The sequence below is a fragment of the Tamandua tetradactyla genome, chromosome 4 (assembly GCF_023851605.1).
Source record: "Tamandua tetradactyla isolate mTamTet1 chromosome 4, mTamTet1.pri, whole genome shotgun sequence".
NCBI classification, from domain to species: domain Eukaryota; kingdom Metazoa; phylum Chordata; class Mammalia; order Pilosa; family Myrmecophagidae; genus Tamandua; species Tamandua tetradactyla.
In genome coordinates this window covers 69,605,876-69,621,770 of record NC_135330.1, presented here as the reverse complement: position 1 = coordinate 69,621,770, position 15,895 = coordinate 69,605,876, and the positions used below count along the sequence as shown (strand labels likewise).

Below are 15,895 nucleotides of genomic sequence, written 5' to 3'. Positions count from 1 at the left end.
TTCTTCAAAGCATCCAAAAAGCTTTTCCTGCTCATTAATCCAAAATCTTTTCCAGATTTTAGCAGAGATATTTATTCTAAAACTGCTCTGGCAGTTACTATCTAGTGTTAGTTGCTTTGCAGCTATACATTGCTCCCTTCACTAAATGTTAAACTCTTTAAGGCAGCGCTCATATCTTGGATTTCTGAATTCCCCAACATGGAAAGGTAGAAGTCTTTTCAGTCTCAGTTCAGCAGGGTGGCTTAAGGCAATATGAGCCCCAGTTTTTATGTATGCAAAAAAATACCACCACCGCTACTAAGGATTATTGTGAAGCTAAGTAACAATGCATGTAAAGCTTGCCTCTATTAGGGGATTTTTACTTGGCTCATAATAACTACCTTATTCTGAATATAGTAGGTTAAATGTTTGCTTATACATTTATCTGTACAGCTAATGGCCAGTATTCTTCCACCTAGTATCTTGATTCAATAATACTCTGCAAATGCTTCTTTATACACAGCCCTACCAATTCATAATTAACAGTGATGGTGGCTGGTAAATGGAGCATACCTGTATCGTACAGACCCCCCTACCTGGGGGTTGGAAGTTTACATGCTTGAATCTCAGTCTCCCTCAAACCCTGGCCACATGAGGACATTTTGCCATGACTTGAATGCCAATCACTTAGATTGTGGACTGTCTCTTATGGTTCCTGTGTCACGAATACTTCTTTAGCAAAGCTGTACTACCACTGCTCCCTTCTGAGACTGTGAGCCTGAGCATATTTAACTGATGCTCTGTTAAATTTTTTATTTGTACCTTTCTGTTCTGACTTAACCACAAATAACCAATACTTATCCTATAGAGAAGGATTAAGAAGGAATGGCTTCCAATAGAAGAAATGTAGATAGCAGTTTAATGCTTTCTCCTCAGTTCATTCAATTAATATTAGTACTTTTAGCACTCTGCTAGATACCAGACAAAGAGTGGTGAACAAAAAGACGAAGTCCCATCTTCACAAACACAACAGTCTAGCTGATGAAGAGAAGATAAATTATATATAAATTACAAACAGTGATGCATACTATGAAAGATGAAGATGAGAAAACCAGTTAGACTTATCAACTTGAAAGAATAAGCCAAAATGCCTTAGGAGAGGGAGTTCGCTCTCATAATCTTAAATAATACTCACATCTTGAACTTTTTGGATGAAAGGATCTTTCCATTCAAAAACCACAAAAAACAACTGAGCATTTTTCTCGGCAGCTGGCCTCTGATCGATGTAGTTAACCACACTTGTCTGGATTTAAAGGAGAAAAGAAAGTGTTACCCTTCTTTATGTCCCTTCCCTTGCCTGGGCCACGGGAAAGGAGAGGGCAGTGAGGGGACCTTAGACTTTGACTCTCTTCATGTCATCTTTCAGCGAGAGCAGCCAAAAATCTCTACACAAGATCTTGAAACTGGTACCCGAGCCAACTGTGTACCTTGGTTTCCACAGTTCTTTGGGGAAATGCAAAGAATCTGGATGTACAATAGGTGCTTTAGATTGTCACTGAAATCTGCCATTAGGTATCTGTACTCAAAAGTAAGATTAAACCATATTCACATACTGTGTATAGGACTCAAAATTAAGAGCCAGAAAAATTCCAAATTTCAAAATATTTGATCTTAAGAGCCTTTAAGTGTAGAGGGACAACCCAACAGATCCACCCTGTAAATCTTTATTAGCTGGGCTTGGTAAGATGTGGTTACCCATTACTAAGGAGGCTGTGATGTGATCAGGAGCAGACAGGCTCCAGCCCAGAAGGGTCCATCATCTAAACTCAGCCTCAGCTTTTCCACCTGAAAGACGAACAAAATGTCTACTTCACTGAGGTGCAGGGAGGATAAAATGAAATAATATATGTGAAGGCATTTTAAATTCTAAAACACTTACCAAAACATTTTTTAGTTTTGGTTCAAAACAGCTCATGTGTCTGGGGTAAGGAATATGGTATGTATGAATTTTTTTCTGTTGTCTGTTTATTTCTTTTTCTGAATTGATGCAGATATTCGAAGAAATGATCATGATGATGAATATACAAATATGTGATAAAATAAAAAAGAATGTTCATATTGTAAAAAAAAAAAAAAAAACAGCTCATGTGTCCTCTGCCAAAAAACTTACAATTTAGACAATTTAAAAAAGGCACATAAAATATTTCTATAGTTTTGCTGGGTCTTCAGCCCCTTTGGTTTTAGATCACAGGTGGCACTACCAGGAAAGCCAGAGTAGGCTGAAGACGCACACCTCACTGTAACATGAATGAACACATTTACTCTCCTTTCTCAGAGCTGTTGTGGGCCAGATGAGAAAGGACTTGGAGTCCCCAGAAAAAGTGTCGAGTAAAAATCCAGACGACATTTACCTGGTGAAATAAGAATATTTTTAAACAACCTATTTTCATGGGGAAGAGGGGTTATTACCTCCCAAGATAGGAAAAATAACCTGCCCCCATGAAGAAAACTGGCTTTGAGCCTCTCCCAAAGCTGTCCAACTTGGAAGGGTCCTAGGAACCAGGCCATGAGAAGGGACAGAGACATTATTTTCAAGACTAACCCAAGACAGTCCCCAACTGTCTTGAAATGTAAGATTTCTAGCCAATGCTGGGCCAAGTTGGTTGGAGTGTTCTCCTTCTACTCCAACCTAGGCCTTTTCTAACACTAACCCCTGGAGTCCAGCCCAAATGGAATACTTCCAAGGAAGAATAAAGAGTGGGAAGATAAACCAGTCTCCTGTCACAACCTCTGCAGGCAGCCCAGCCATTCACACACAGGCCCATTACAAGACTGCCTAGAGATGAAAATGTAAGCGCTTTAGCAAACCATATAAAGTTCTCAAGTTGTGCCCCTTCTCATGCTGACAAAGGTCTTCTTGTCTTTAAAACTCAAAGGTGATCTCTGCAAAACCTCCCTCCACCCAGATTCAAGGGTGGAATATCACCAGCCATGTTAAGCACACCCAGAATTGCCTACCTCCTGCCGGAACTCTACCGCTTCCCGTCCATCCTCTTCCTTGGTCTTCACTAATGACATCTTGACCCAGGTACGGAAGCCTCCAGAGAATTTCCAGCTGGAATAGGCACTCTCACGGGCCTGCATGAAGGCTACCCTGTCTGGGCTTGGAGGACAGAGAGAAGGTCCAAGTTAATCCTGTCCTGACAGAAGCATTTCAACATGACCAGACCCAAGCTCCAGCCTCCGTTTCAAGTCTGTTTCTTTGCTGGCACCACTCTCTCCTTCCTCTCCAAGCTCTAGTTCTTGCTTTCCCAATGGAGAGGGAGTGCGCTTCAGCCTTGAGGCCCAAAGAGGGGAGGTGCATTCCCAGGAACCTCTCAGCCTGAAGGGACACTCACAATGTCTGCCCCTAGGGCGGTGCCAATGCAGCATAATCAGAAAGCACACATAGCGAGTAGAAACATCAATGCAAATGAAAGAAGCCCATGAAAAGGGCAGAGGGGAGAATGGGGATCGTCTACAAAGTCTTCCAAGGGAATGGAGAGACAGACCAGTTTTAAACAGTAACAGAGGGAATTCGAGGCATTGGAAAGGGCAGATGAACTAAGAAAGAGGCTTAGAGCTCCAGAATGGGAAGGAGGTAGCAGTGGCCCCTTGGTATGGAGGCAGCTCATCTCTCTTCAATTGGGTAACAGACTCATTTCAGACATTAGTAGCCTTCCTCTTCCTTTAAATGGATCCCCAGGGCTCAGAAGGGATCCCTGAGAAGTACTGAGCCACATATAGCTCAGGCAGACAAAGAAAATGTTCCTCCCACTAAGGGGCACTCTGGGACCCAGAGATGGCACCTCAGTGTCCCAAGAACTTGGTGGGAGCAGACAAGAACTTCCTGGTGGTCCAGGATATAAGTGAAGACCAAGAGCAGTTGGCAGACATATCCTGTTAGAAATACTTATGGTAAACACTGAGCACTCACTAAGGGCAAGTCATAGTTCCTGGGCACACTGCAGGGGAAACCAAGGCATACACAGGGGCCTGTCCTCATTTATAAAATTGAAGGCAGCTTCTTCTTCTCTTCAGCAGCCTACACAAAGGCCCAGACCAAATTCTGTCTCAAGGACTCAAGGTACTCTACTCTTGAGGAGACAGCTCTACAGTGCCTGGTATCTCAGAACACTACTCCACATCAAAGTGGCTCAGCTTTGTAATGAGGTTTCACCAGTTAAGCCATGAGGCAGACAAGTGGGCCAACTGAGCTCATAAGGTACTTTTCCCAGTTGGTCCTTTTCAGGCCAGTGGGTAACCTGGCAGCCCATCTCCAATGGATATGCAAGGCTGGGATAAGATTAAAAAGTGAATAGCAAGCCTGCTGTGAACTCTAAAAGGTCACCTCTGCAGGAACTCCTGGAAAGAAGAGAAGAGGAGGTAATCGATGGCACTGAAGTCCTCGCTACTCTTGTTCAGGCGGAACTGGAGGAAGACTAGTTCCCGCTTCTTCACTTCCCGGGGTCCCTGGACAATCAGGGCAGATTTCTGCAGAGACAAAGGGCAGAATCTCAGCCCTGGGGAGAGCTGCATGGTTCTTTCTGCCCTCACTCAGACACACAGAGGCATCGCTCTCAGGATAGAAGCACTGACCGAGAAGCCCACAGCTTGTTGACCAGCAGCCTCTAAAGTTAACAGCAGGCAGATCCTCCAACTCTGGGAGGCAGGCCAAGGGTGCAAGCTGGGCGAGCATGTCAGCCCTAGGGAGCTCTTTCTGTGCAACACCCAACCAGAGCTGGTGTGACTTGTACCCTTTGTCCACTTTTATGGTGGGTCACAGACAGTCTTTTTTTAATATGGATATTAACTTTTGTCCATTATATGTGCAAATGTTTTCTTCCAGTCTTACTTTTAACATGTCATTTGTTGCATGGAAGCTTTAAACTTGGTATCATAAAATTCATAAATTTTTTTCTTCATGGCATTGGTTTGTTAAGGAAAGTATCCTCCTATATTTCTTTATAGTACATTTACAATCTTTACATTTAGGTGTAAATTGCTTTAAGTTTTATATACAGTATAAAATTTGGGTCTAACTTTTCCCTCCAAAACTCAAAGGATAGATACATTTTATAGGCCCGTTCACTCCTTTATCCTACAGTAAATTCAGTGTAGTCTGCTCTTGACCCTAATATAGTCCATAAATTTGTCTTTCCTGCGCCACTGCTGTACTGTTCTGACTACTGTTGGTTTTACACCATTCTGGTATCTAAGCACATCTACTCCATATTACTTTCTCTCCCTAACCCAAACTTGTTTTATTTTTCTGTACATGTAACTCTTCAAAAATTATTATCTGTACATGTACATGTACTTTAAAAATTAGCTTGTAGGGCGGGCCATGGTGGCTCAGCAGGCAGAGTTCTCATGTGCCATGCTGGAGACCCAGGTTAGATTCCCGGTGCCTGCCCATGCAAATAAAATAAAAAATTTTAAAAATTAGCTTGTAAAATCCTTTGGGTCTTTAACGATGATGATACTAAAGTTATAGATTTGGGAAAAAAAGTGTTTATATCATCAATTTTTAGAAATGCTCTACAGATATTTGGAAGAAGGGAGCAGTCTGTTTGCCAGAAACAAAGTTATTTATTTATATATACATATACACACACGCACAACACACATATTCACATACTACATTTACTAACTGTGCTAGTCAATGCTTATCTTTACTTAAATTTTTGTCTGGTCTGTGAATTTCTGAGAGAGACGTTAAAAATCACACTCCAAAGTCATGATTTTTAAACTTCTGACAGATTTTCCTTAAATTATATCAAAGATATGCTGTTTTGTACATAAAGATTTAAAGATTGTTAAGTCTTCATAGTGGAAAGTAGTAGAGTTGGACTTTTTATCAATATTAAACATCCCTTTGTACCCTGAATTCCATTTTTACTTGATATTAATATTGCCATTCTACTTTTTCTGTTTATTGTTGCACAAGAGGTCTTTATCCATCTATTTTCAACGTTTCATGATATTTTTTGTTTTACACGTGCAACAGCGACTGCTGTTTCCGGTTTCCATTATCTACTGCTTCCTTTAGTGCTAGAACTGCCTCTCCAGAATACACGGTCATCCAGCCGAGCCTTATTACTGGCCTTGCACATGGCCAAGTTCTTAGAATGTGATAAGTATTTCATGTGACTCCCACAGCATTTTCTTAAAAGGGAACTGCATGTCCTCTACTACTTCTCACCTTGCCAGGAATGAACAAGTGTGCCTGTGCTGGAAAGCCAGCTCTGACCACGTGGACCAAGGACAAAACCAGGGGTGGCAGAGTGACAAGCAAAAGCCATCAGTGGCTAGTGCATTTCCTAATATAACTTATGTGGATATCTTAATTGAACAACATAGTACAAGGAACCCTGAGTGGGGCATAAGATTTTGTAGGTTTGGCAGGGTGATGCCCCGATGAATCCCAGAGTGATCTGAACAGTGAATAAAAAAGTATCTGCAAAGTCCCTTGGGGGAATGGTGAGAAAGGGGGAAAATTCAACTTCCCCAAGTGGAGAATTCTTGATATTCTCATAAGCAGTGGGAGCAATGAAAGTAATAGGATGAGCCCCCAATTTTGAGGTTTATTCATATGAAACTTAACCCCACAAAGGATAGGCTAAGCCTACTTAAACTTAGGCCTAAGAGTCACCCCTAAGGGAACCTCTTTTGTTGCTCAGATGTGGCCTCTCTCTCTCAGCAAACAAGACAAGCAAACTCACTGCCCTCCCCATCTCTGTAGGACATGACTTCCAGAGGTGCGGACCTTCCTGGCAACATGGGACAGAAATCCTAGAATGAGCTGGGACTCAGCATCAAGGGATTGAGAAAACCTTCTTGACCAAAAGAGGGGGAAGAGAAATGAGACAAAAAAATAGTGTCAATGGTTGAGAGATTCCAAACAGAGTCGAGAGGTTATCCTGGAGGTTATCCTTATGCATTAAATAGATTTCACCTTTTTAGTTAAGGTGTAATGGAGAGGCTGTAGGGAACTGCCTGAAAATGTAGAGTGTTCCAGTAGCCATGTTTCTTGAAGATGACTGTATAATGATATAGCTTTTGCAATGTGACTGTGTGACTGTGAAAACCTTGTGTCTGATGCTCCTTTTATCTACCTTATCAACAGACAAGTAAAACTATGGATTAAAAATAAATAAATGGGGGAACAAATGTTAAAATAAATTTAGTAGATTTAAATGCTAGTGATCAATGAAGAGGAGGGGCAAGGGGTATGGTATGTATGAACTTTTTTCTATTTTCTTTTTCTGAATTGATGCAAATGTTCTAAGAAATGATCGTGATGATGAATATATAACTACGTGATGAGTTACTGATTATATATGTAGAATGGAATGATCATATGGTAAGAATGTTTGTGTTTGTATTTTGGTATGTTTAATAAATTAAAAAAAAAAAAGCCATCAGTGGACAATCCTATGGAGTGGTGCTGCAACTGCTTCAGTGCCCGCATACCCAGACTGTTAGCAGAAAGGAATAAATTTCTACTTGGCCCCGCCCACTGTATTCTGGGAGGTGTTTTATAACAGCAACTTAGCCTATACCAATGGTGACAAAAACCTAAAAATGAGGCATTAGCTTAACATTTTTAAGCCGTGAGAAAAAGGTGGGCAGTAAGGAAATGGATACTGCAGGCTGGAAAGCCAGTGACTCTCAATTAAGCAAAATATATGGTAAAAGTGAACTACCATTAAATTGAAGATACAAGAGATGGGCCCACAATAAAGAGCAGATAATAAGTGAGAATCTGAACATTCAAAAAGGATGAACAAGAGATCCTCGATGGTGGTCACTTCCATATGGATCTGTCTGGAAGCAGCCAGCCAGAAGCTTACAGGTTTCTAAAGAAATTTACTATGAACCCGAGGGGTCAGGGGAGGGGAAGGATTATAACAAATATCTGAATTGATCCTAAAGTAACTCTCAAACCTATACAAGCAGGAAATGTGCATCAAAAGCTGTGCAGCCCCCAAGAAGGGCATACTTTCTGATGTCCACTTCAGATATGGCCCCCTAAGATAACAACAAAGAAGAATCTCTCAAAGGATATGGCTAGGGGCGGTAGAGAACAAGGGAATTCCTCCGAGAGAGGAGAAATAAGTTCTTGCCAAGGAGTGAACTTAATGCCAAGGCAAGATATCTCATAGTTACTGCCCCGGAGATCCATCATTCCATCCAGTAACTGCTGTGCATTCCCAATTCTCTCCCTTTCCAGTGGGAATTCTACTGTTCTTGTTCCTCCTCCCCTACGGTATACTGGTTTGGGGTGGGGAACAGGATGGACAAGGAGAAGATAGCTTCTCTATTAGTTTTATAGCTTGAGGCCTGCAAGGTACCAGCCTACAACTATTGGAGAAAACTAAAAACATCACCCAGAGCTGCAGGCAGTAACTGCCTTCAACATACTTTCCATGGAAAGAACTCTCCTTTTGTACTTTTATTTCTAAGTTCTTAAATAATCTTTAATTAAATTATGGAACAAGTACTACTGGCATAAATCAATTTGGGAGCACTGACTCTTACTATGCACACGCAACTGGAGGGAGCAGGCAAGGACAGACAACCACAGGTAGGAGCTGCACAACTTAAATATGCCGTGGTTCAGTTAGTGCTTTCCAGAGGGGATGAAGAGAGCGGGGGATCTAGACAGACACTTTCTGTTTTATATATAACTGTACATTAGACTTTTTAAAAAATTATTTTCCTTTTAAAAACTAGCTTCCATTTTCCTATTCCTTCTAGAATCCATTCTGTTTGTTCATCATGGCCCTTTACTTTAATGTTGCTGGCTTCATATTACTCTCCACCCTTACTGAGTAGGTTAAGCAGTATAGGTATTGGGTAGATGCTCTGTAAGTAGGCAAGGAATGTCAGCAGGCTGGGTACACCAATGTATGTTACTTCTGGAAAGAGAGTCCTTTCCTTTTGTTCTCCCCTCTTTGTCCATTATGGAGATCCAATCCCAAATTCTTCTCTGTTTCTCTCTTCTGCCCTACTGCCCAAGCAGGGAAACTTCTCTCAGCTTATTAAGAGAATGGTTCCAAGTCCCTTCTCCTAGAAGCAAACACCATCCCCCAGCAGCAATGCATATCCTGAGAGACCAACAGGCAATGCTGTAATTATTATCCCATAACTACCTCTGCTCTTTGAATGTGTGGTCTCAGAGTTTGGCACTGGAAGAAAAGCTTTCACCTCTACAGTAGTCCTGTCCTGCATCTGTTTAGGTTCTGATTTGTTTGCGCCATCAATCTGAGCCAATAATTATTTAATTTTACACCAGTTCCTCAAAATTTGTGGTCCACTGGTGATACTTTTTCTTAGTTTACAGCGCTTTTACTGTCTTATTTTACTTTTTGCATAGGTGGGAATGATTGCAGCAGGAGTTTAGGAGGAAGTCCAGAGTAAACATACTAACAACAAAAAAATCATAGTGTGATTCTCCTGTCTTAAAACCCACTAATAGTGTTGTGCTGAAGAGGCTGGAGGGAAGTACCTGAAATTGTTGAGCTGCGTTCCAGCAGCTAATTCTTGAACATGATTGTATAAAGATAAAACCTTTACAAACAAACAAACAAAAAACAAATAACAGTTCCCTACCACCATGGGGCACGTCCAGCTCTGTGGTGTCACACACATGCTTTTTTCTCATCTGGCCATTCCTTATTATCCACAGCTTCATTTCCTACCACTCTTCTAGGGGCACCAGACCCTTGGGAAACATCAAACTACTTGTAATTTTGCACAGAGGCACAAACATAATACACTGTTTCATCCTTTAACATCCTGGTGCACAGTGTTCCTCTGCCAACAAAATCTCTTCCTCCTGAATGACCTGGAAAATTTTTACTCAGCCCTCTTCAAACCTTTCTGATGCAAGAATATGGGATTAAACAGGCATAAATACAAAAAAAAAAAAAGAAGATACAAATACAAAACTCCTTTCTGCCTTCAAAACCTATGCATGTGCTGGTTCCTTTTTGAGACCCTTCCTAATTCACTCAAAGGAAGACTCCATCACTCTCTGTCATCAGATCTCCAGCTGGGCTGTGGGTAAAACCACAGCCTGGGACCCTCTTTCCTATACCAACATTCCTTCTTTAAGTTAACAGGTTTATTTTAAAATACAGATTCCTAGACCCCATTTCTACAAATCAAGATCCATGTGGCCTCACATGGAACCTTTGAATCTATATTTTCAAACAGTATCCCAGTGATTCTATCAACCAACCAGATATTTTCCACATCACATTGGCCCTACCTTTTACTCCTATAATCCAGAGATCAAAGACAGGATCTTACCACAGGACTAGGAATTCCTTAGGGTCTTTCAAAGAAGGCTGACGTTCTCTCACTTTCCTCCCTTAATGGAAGCAAGCCAGCCATGGCCAGGTCTCCACCTGTTGCATCTCATATCTGTTTGGGATCAAGGGCCCACCACGGGAGTGTGAGAGGTCAACCACAGGAGGAAGAAGATGAAACAGAAGAGAACTTGGAGCAGCCTTGAGCCCTTGAGGTGCAGGGTGGACAGCACTAAGAAGACCTAGCAAAGGCAGAAATGAGCATTACCATGGTTTGATTGGAGAAAGGGTCCATGTAGCTGATTCTCTGGATGGTACAATTCAGGTCTCCTGGCTGGCCAGGGTTCCTTAGAGGTGGAATGACTTCATAATGGTGCTTACAGCTGAGCAACTGGGCCTGGCCAGGGTACAGGGCAATACCTGAGGGCCACAAACAGGGAAAGGCAAACGTCAGAAGTTACTGTCCCTGATCATACTCCTAATGCCAATTCATGCACATTTTTTACGCCCACCGACAACCCATGCTCAGGACACTTGGGGAGAGTGCAGGGAAGGAAAAGTAAAACATTACAGAGGGTAGGAAGCCACATTCCCTTCAAAATGCCCTCCTTTTGTGAAGGAGACAACCTCCTTCTCAGTGAGCCCCTTTCCTTGCCTGGGATGCTGCATTCTCAATGCATATACCAAAAACTGCTCCACTTCAGAACCCTGCTCTTCATATTCAGATGGAAGTATCTCTTGACTGACTGAAGCTCCTCAGACCCACCCATTCTGGCACCTTCACGGAGTTCTAGGCCATGAGATACCCCAGATCTCATTCTGTCCTCGCCTGCTCTGACTGGGAGTTCCAACTGCAAGAATCACATTCCAACAGTCCTTCCCTCTCTCCCAGCCAAGGCATCTACCTCGCTGAAGGCTCTACTGACAGCTGTTCAAACCTCAATGACAGAAATACTGAGACAGCAACACATGGCATCAGAGACAGGCAGAGTTCACTGAGACCAAGAGATCAAAATCAGAAAGTAAAACCAGTAGATAAAAAGACAGAAGCAGACACACAGAGAGGAGAGACGAACAGGAGCAAGGGGCAGAGATGGGGAAGGAGCTGTGACAGGCAGACTTGGTGTGCTAATAACTGTCAAGAAGCCCTGGGCAGAGCAGGTGGTACTCACTAGGGTGGGCAGAAACCTGAACCAGACTCCTGCCTCTCATTCACTCCCATGGCTTCTGGAGTGCCCAGGGCCACTCCCCTCCCCCACCTCCCCCAGAGTAGAAGTCTGTTCTGGGCAGAACAGTGATTCAGCAGAGATGATAACCTGCTTTGACACTGGAGATCCCAAAGGGATAGAAGAGATGCACAGTACAGCCTGGGAGCCTTCTCTGCAAGCAGGACCTCTACCTACCTCTGAATGGCCTTGCCTCCCTCTGACACCCTACCCACCCCACAGTTCAGTCCCAACCTCCCTTGCAGTCTTAACTCCCTCTTCTCCTTATCACTGGTCTTCTGGCTCCAGCCAGGCTAGTGTCATTCTCTCCAGAAAGAAATCCTCTGCCTCTCTACCCTTACCCTTTGCTCCTGCTGAGTCTCCACACAGAAATACTCCATTCCCTGCTAAGTACTTGTCAAAGTCCAGCTCCAAAACTACCTCTCAGCCAAGCTTTCCCTGACCACTCCAGTTCTGCAGTGACCATTCATGCTCCACCCTCCTCTCTCCTTGGCACGCACCACACTTTCCCAGGTACCAGCAACACCTCTCCAGATATGTACTCTATAACTAGGCTGTGCTCGTACTCCTGTCTCACCCATAGCACTTAGCACCATGCTGGGAATGTGATGGGGGCTGGTGGAGTATTTGCTGGCTGACTGTTCCAGATGTGGGGCCATGAAGCCTGGTCCAGGGCAGGCTTTACCTGGGGCATCATAGCAATCCACCTCCTTGTAAGACACAGACATGACAGGATGCTTGAGTTTCTCACGAAAGTCTGTGATAGTCTGGTAGACCAGGAAGACGGCCACTGCCATAAGCAGCAGATAGATGAAGATGAGCAGGACCGAGAAGACGTTCTTTAGGCAGGCCTTGCTGAGTCGGAGGCTACTGGAAGCGGACTCACTGTCCAGGGCTAAACGACAACACAATACCAAGTGATCCAGAGGGACAGGGTGCAGCAAATCATGGCAAATGGCACCTATAAACATTTTACTATGTATCTGTTCTGCCAGGCAGAGGTAACCAAGCTGAATGAGTCTCGTTTATTGTCTTTAAGGCATTCATGCTCTGGAGGGATAGGAAAAGAGATGACCCCAACTTACCTCTCTGGCTTTACCCCTCACTGCTCTACTCTCCAGGCTCCCCAGTTCCAGCTATACTAGACAGTTTTCCGTTCCCCCAGTGTGCCCTTCACTAGAGCCTTTCACATTTGCCATTCCTTATCCCTGGTCTGGAGCTATTCCCCACTCCTGGTTCTCCCATGGCTGTCTCCTAACTCATCCTTCAGGTCTCTTTAGAAAGGTATTTCCTCAAGGAAGCCTTCTCTGACACTCTAACTTTATTTGGGTACCCTTTCCTCAGTTCCCAGGGAATCCTGTATGTCCCCTACATTATCACTCTGCACCATCAAACTGTGTGTCCACAGGTCTTTTTATCCCCTGGGCTGTGAGCTTCACAAGGGCAGAGACAGAGACAATACTGCTTACCTCTCACTCAGTGCCTAGAACAGGGTGGGCCTTCTGCACTGATGTGGTGAGTGACTAAATGAATGATTAATTACATGTCCTGATGAGCTTCCCACAACAGAGCTCTGCCTTCCCTACTTGCTCTCACACCGTCTTAAGACCAACTACAAAAAGTGCTCCCTGTGCCTCTCTGCTGCTCAAATGAAACAGTTAGTCCTTGAAGGAAAGGCCTGTCACCCCATAACACAGCTGAGCTCAGGGCTCAGTAGGAGGGAAAAGTCTAAACGTAAACCTAAAGGCATTTACTTGGCTACTGGCATCCAGTAGTGGCAGAGTAGCCTCATCACATCACCCTTCCATAGAAATCAACTATGAAATCTAGACAACATATTCAGAAGTTATTCAAAATTTGGTGAATTTTGTCATTTGGTGAATGACAAAAAGCAGACAGCAAAAGGAAGAAAAGATATCCCTGAAAAGAGGAACTATACTGGGTGAGATGTATAAATTTGCAGGTTTTTGCTTCAGACCAGTTCTCAAACCCTAATAGAGAGCTGAGGACAGAGTTCATGCACGGCAGTGCAGTCAGTAAGTTAGGGGGGAAAGCCTGAAAGAGAGGTAAACACAGAGGGAATGAAACCTCAAATCTGCAAATAAAATGTACTCAAATTCCTAGTTGGAGACCACAAGGAGCCCAGGAAAAAAGCAGCAGTTTGAAACTGAAAGAACTGAGTACAGATTTAAGCTGCTGAGAATGCAGGGGAAACAGAGTTTGGAGCTTGAGTCTAAATTAACTACCTGCTACAACCAAAATTCTTATTCAGAGATGTATAACAGAACCCCGAATCTCCACAATGTATTACACATAATGTTCAATGTTCAATCAAAATCCATGAGACATGCAAACAAGAAAATGTAATCCATGTTCAAGGAAAAAAGTAGCTTACAGAAACCAACACCAAGATGTCCCAGATGAATATTATGCAGCCATAAGATAGAATAAATTTATGAAGCATGTAACAACATGGATGGACCTTAAGGACATTATGCTGAGTGAGACTGCCAGAAACAAAAGGACAAATGCTGTATGGTCTCACTGATATGAACTGACTTTAGTGAATAAACTTGGAGAATTTCATTGATAATAGAGACCATCAGGAGGTAGAAATAGGGTAAGATATTGGATAATTGGAGCTGAAAGGATTCAGACTGTGCAACGGGGGCTGAATGCAAAAACTCAGAAACAGACAGCACAATACTACCTAACTGTAATACAATTATGTTAAAACACTGAATGAAGCTGAATGCGAGAATGATAGAGGGAGGAGGGCTGGGGCACAAATGAAATCAAAGAAAGACGATAAAGACTGAGATGGTATAATCTAGGAATGCCTAGAGTATATAATGATAGTGACTAAATGTACAAATTTTAACAATGTTTTACATAAAGGAATGTCATTACCACACGGTGCTGAAAATAGATGGTAATATTTTAAAATTTTACCTTATGTGTGAGACTAAAGCAAAAAATGTTTATTTGGGACAAAATTTACATTTTGACAAGTGCATTTCCTAATATAATTTATGTAGACAGCTTAATTGAATACCATAAGTACATGGAACCTTGAGTAGAACATGAAATTTTGCTGGTTTGTCCAGAGTGATACCCTGATAAATCCCAGAGTGATTTGAAGAGTGAATAAAAAAGTATTTGCAAAGTCCCCTTCAGGGAATGGTGAGAAAGGGGGAAAATTCAACTTTCCCAAGTTGAATTCTTGATATTCTCACAAGCAGTGCAGACAACCAAAGCAATAGACTGAGCCCCCAATCTTGGGATTTGTTCATATGAAACTTAACCCCACAAAAGATAGGTTAAGTCTAGTTAAAATTAGGCCTAACCAAGCCTCCAATCTTGGGGTTTGTTCATAGGAACCTTAATCCCTCAAAGGATAAGCTAAGCCTACTTAAAATTAGGCCTAAGAGTCACCCCCAAGAGAGCGTCTTCTGTTGCTCAGATGTGGATTCTCTCTCCAGCCAACACAACAAGCAAACTCACTGCTCTCCCCCTCTCTACGTGGGACATGACTGCCGGGGGTGTGGACCTTCCTGGCAACATGGGACAGAAATCCTAGAATGAGCTGGAACTCAGCATCAAGGGATTGAGAAAATATTCTCAACCAAAAGGGGGAAGAGCAAAATGAGACAAAATAAAGTGTCAATGGTTGAGAGATTCCATTCCTCTCAAACAGAGTCGAGAGGTTATCCTGGAGGTTAGCATTAACTGGGTATCACCTGTTTAGTTAAGATGTAATGGAGAGGCTGGAGGGAACTGCCTGAAAATATAGAGCTGTGTTCCAGTAGCCATGTTTCTTGATGATGATTGAATAATGATATAGCTTTCACAATGTGACTGTGTGATTGTGAAAACCTTGTGTCTGATGCTCCTTTTATCCACCTTATCAACAGACGAGTAGAACATATGGAATAAAAATAAATAATAGGGGGAACAAATGTTAAAATAAATTTAGTTTGAAATGCTAGTGACCAATGAAAGGGAGGGGTAAGGGGTAGGGTATGTATAATCTTTTTTTTTTTTCTGTTATCGTTTTATTTCTTTTTCTGTTGCCTTTTTATTTCTTTTTCTGAACTGATGCAAATGTTCTAAGAAATGACGAATATGCAACTATCTGATAATATTGAGAATTATTGATTATATATGTAGAACAGAATATGTTAATGTTTTTGTTCATTAATTTTTAAATTAATAAATAAATAAATTTAAAAATTTAAAAATTAAAAAAAAAAAAGACAAGAGAGGGAGGTCTGGAGGAGGGCACAGAATTGAAGACCAAAAAGGGTAACTTAAAGGATAAAAAGAGAAACG

General features: G+C 42.3%; 1 protein-coding gene across 6 annotated transcripts in view; it reads right to left on the bottom strand.

Annotated features, from left to right (window-relative positions):
* The window catches only part of PACC1 (proton activated chloride channel 1), a 76,322-nt gene that overhangs the window by 9,248 nt on the left and 51,179 nt on the right, over nt 1–15,895 (bottom strand). For 4 of the 6 annotated variants that reach the window (XM_077157740.1, XM_077157744.1, XM_077157741.1 and 1 more), the window contains 5 exons: nt 12,249–12,458; nt 10,606–10,757; nt 4,370–4,512; nt 2,998–3,142; nt 1,175–1,282 (listed from right to left, as the gene is read on the bottom strand). In XM_077157740.1, the coding sequence (XP_077013855.1) occupies nt 1,175–1,282; nt 2,998–3,142; nt 4,370–4,512; nt 10,606–10,757; nt 12,249–12,458 (758 nt within the window). Of the gene's footprint in view, nt 1–1,170; nt 1,283–2,997; nt 3,143–4,369; nt 4,513–10,605; nt 10,758–12,248; nt 12,459–15,895 lie in introns of those variants that run through there. The other 2 variants (XM_077157742.1, XM_077157745.1) reach the window with 2 other exon arrangements.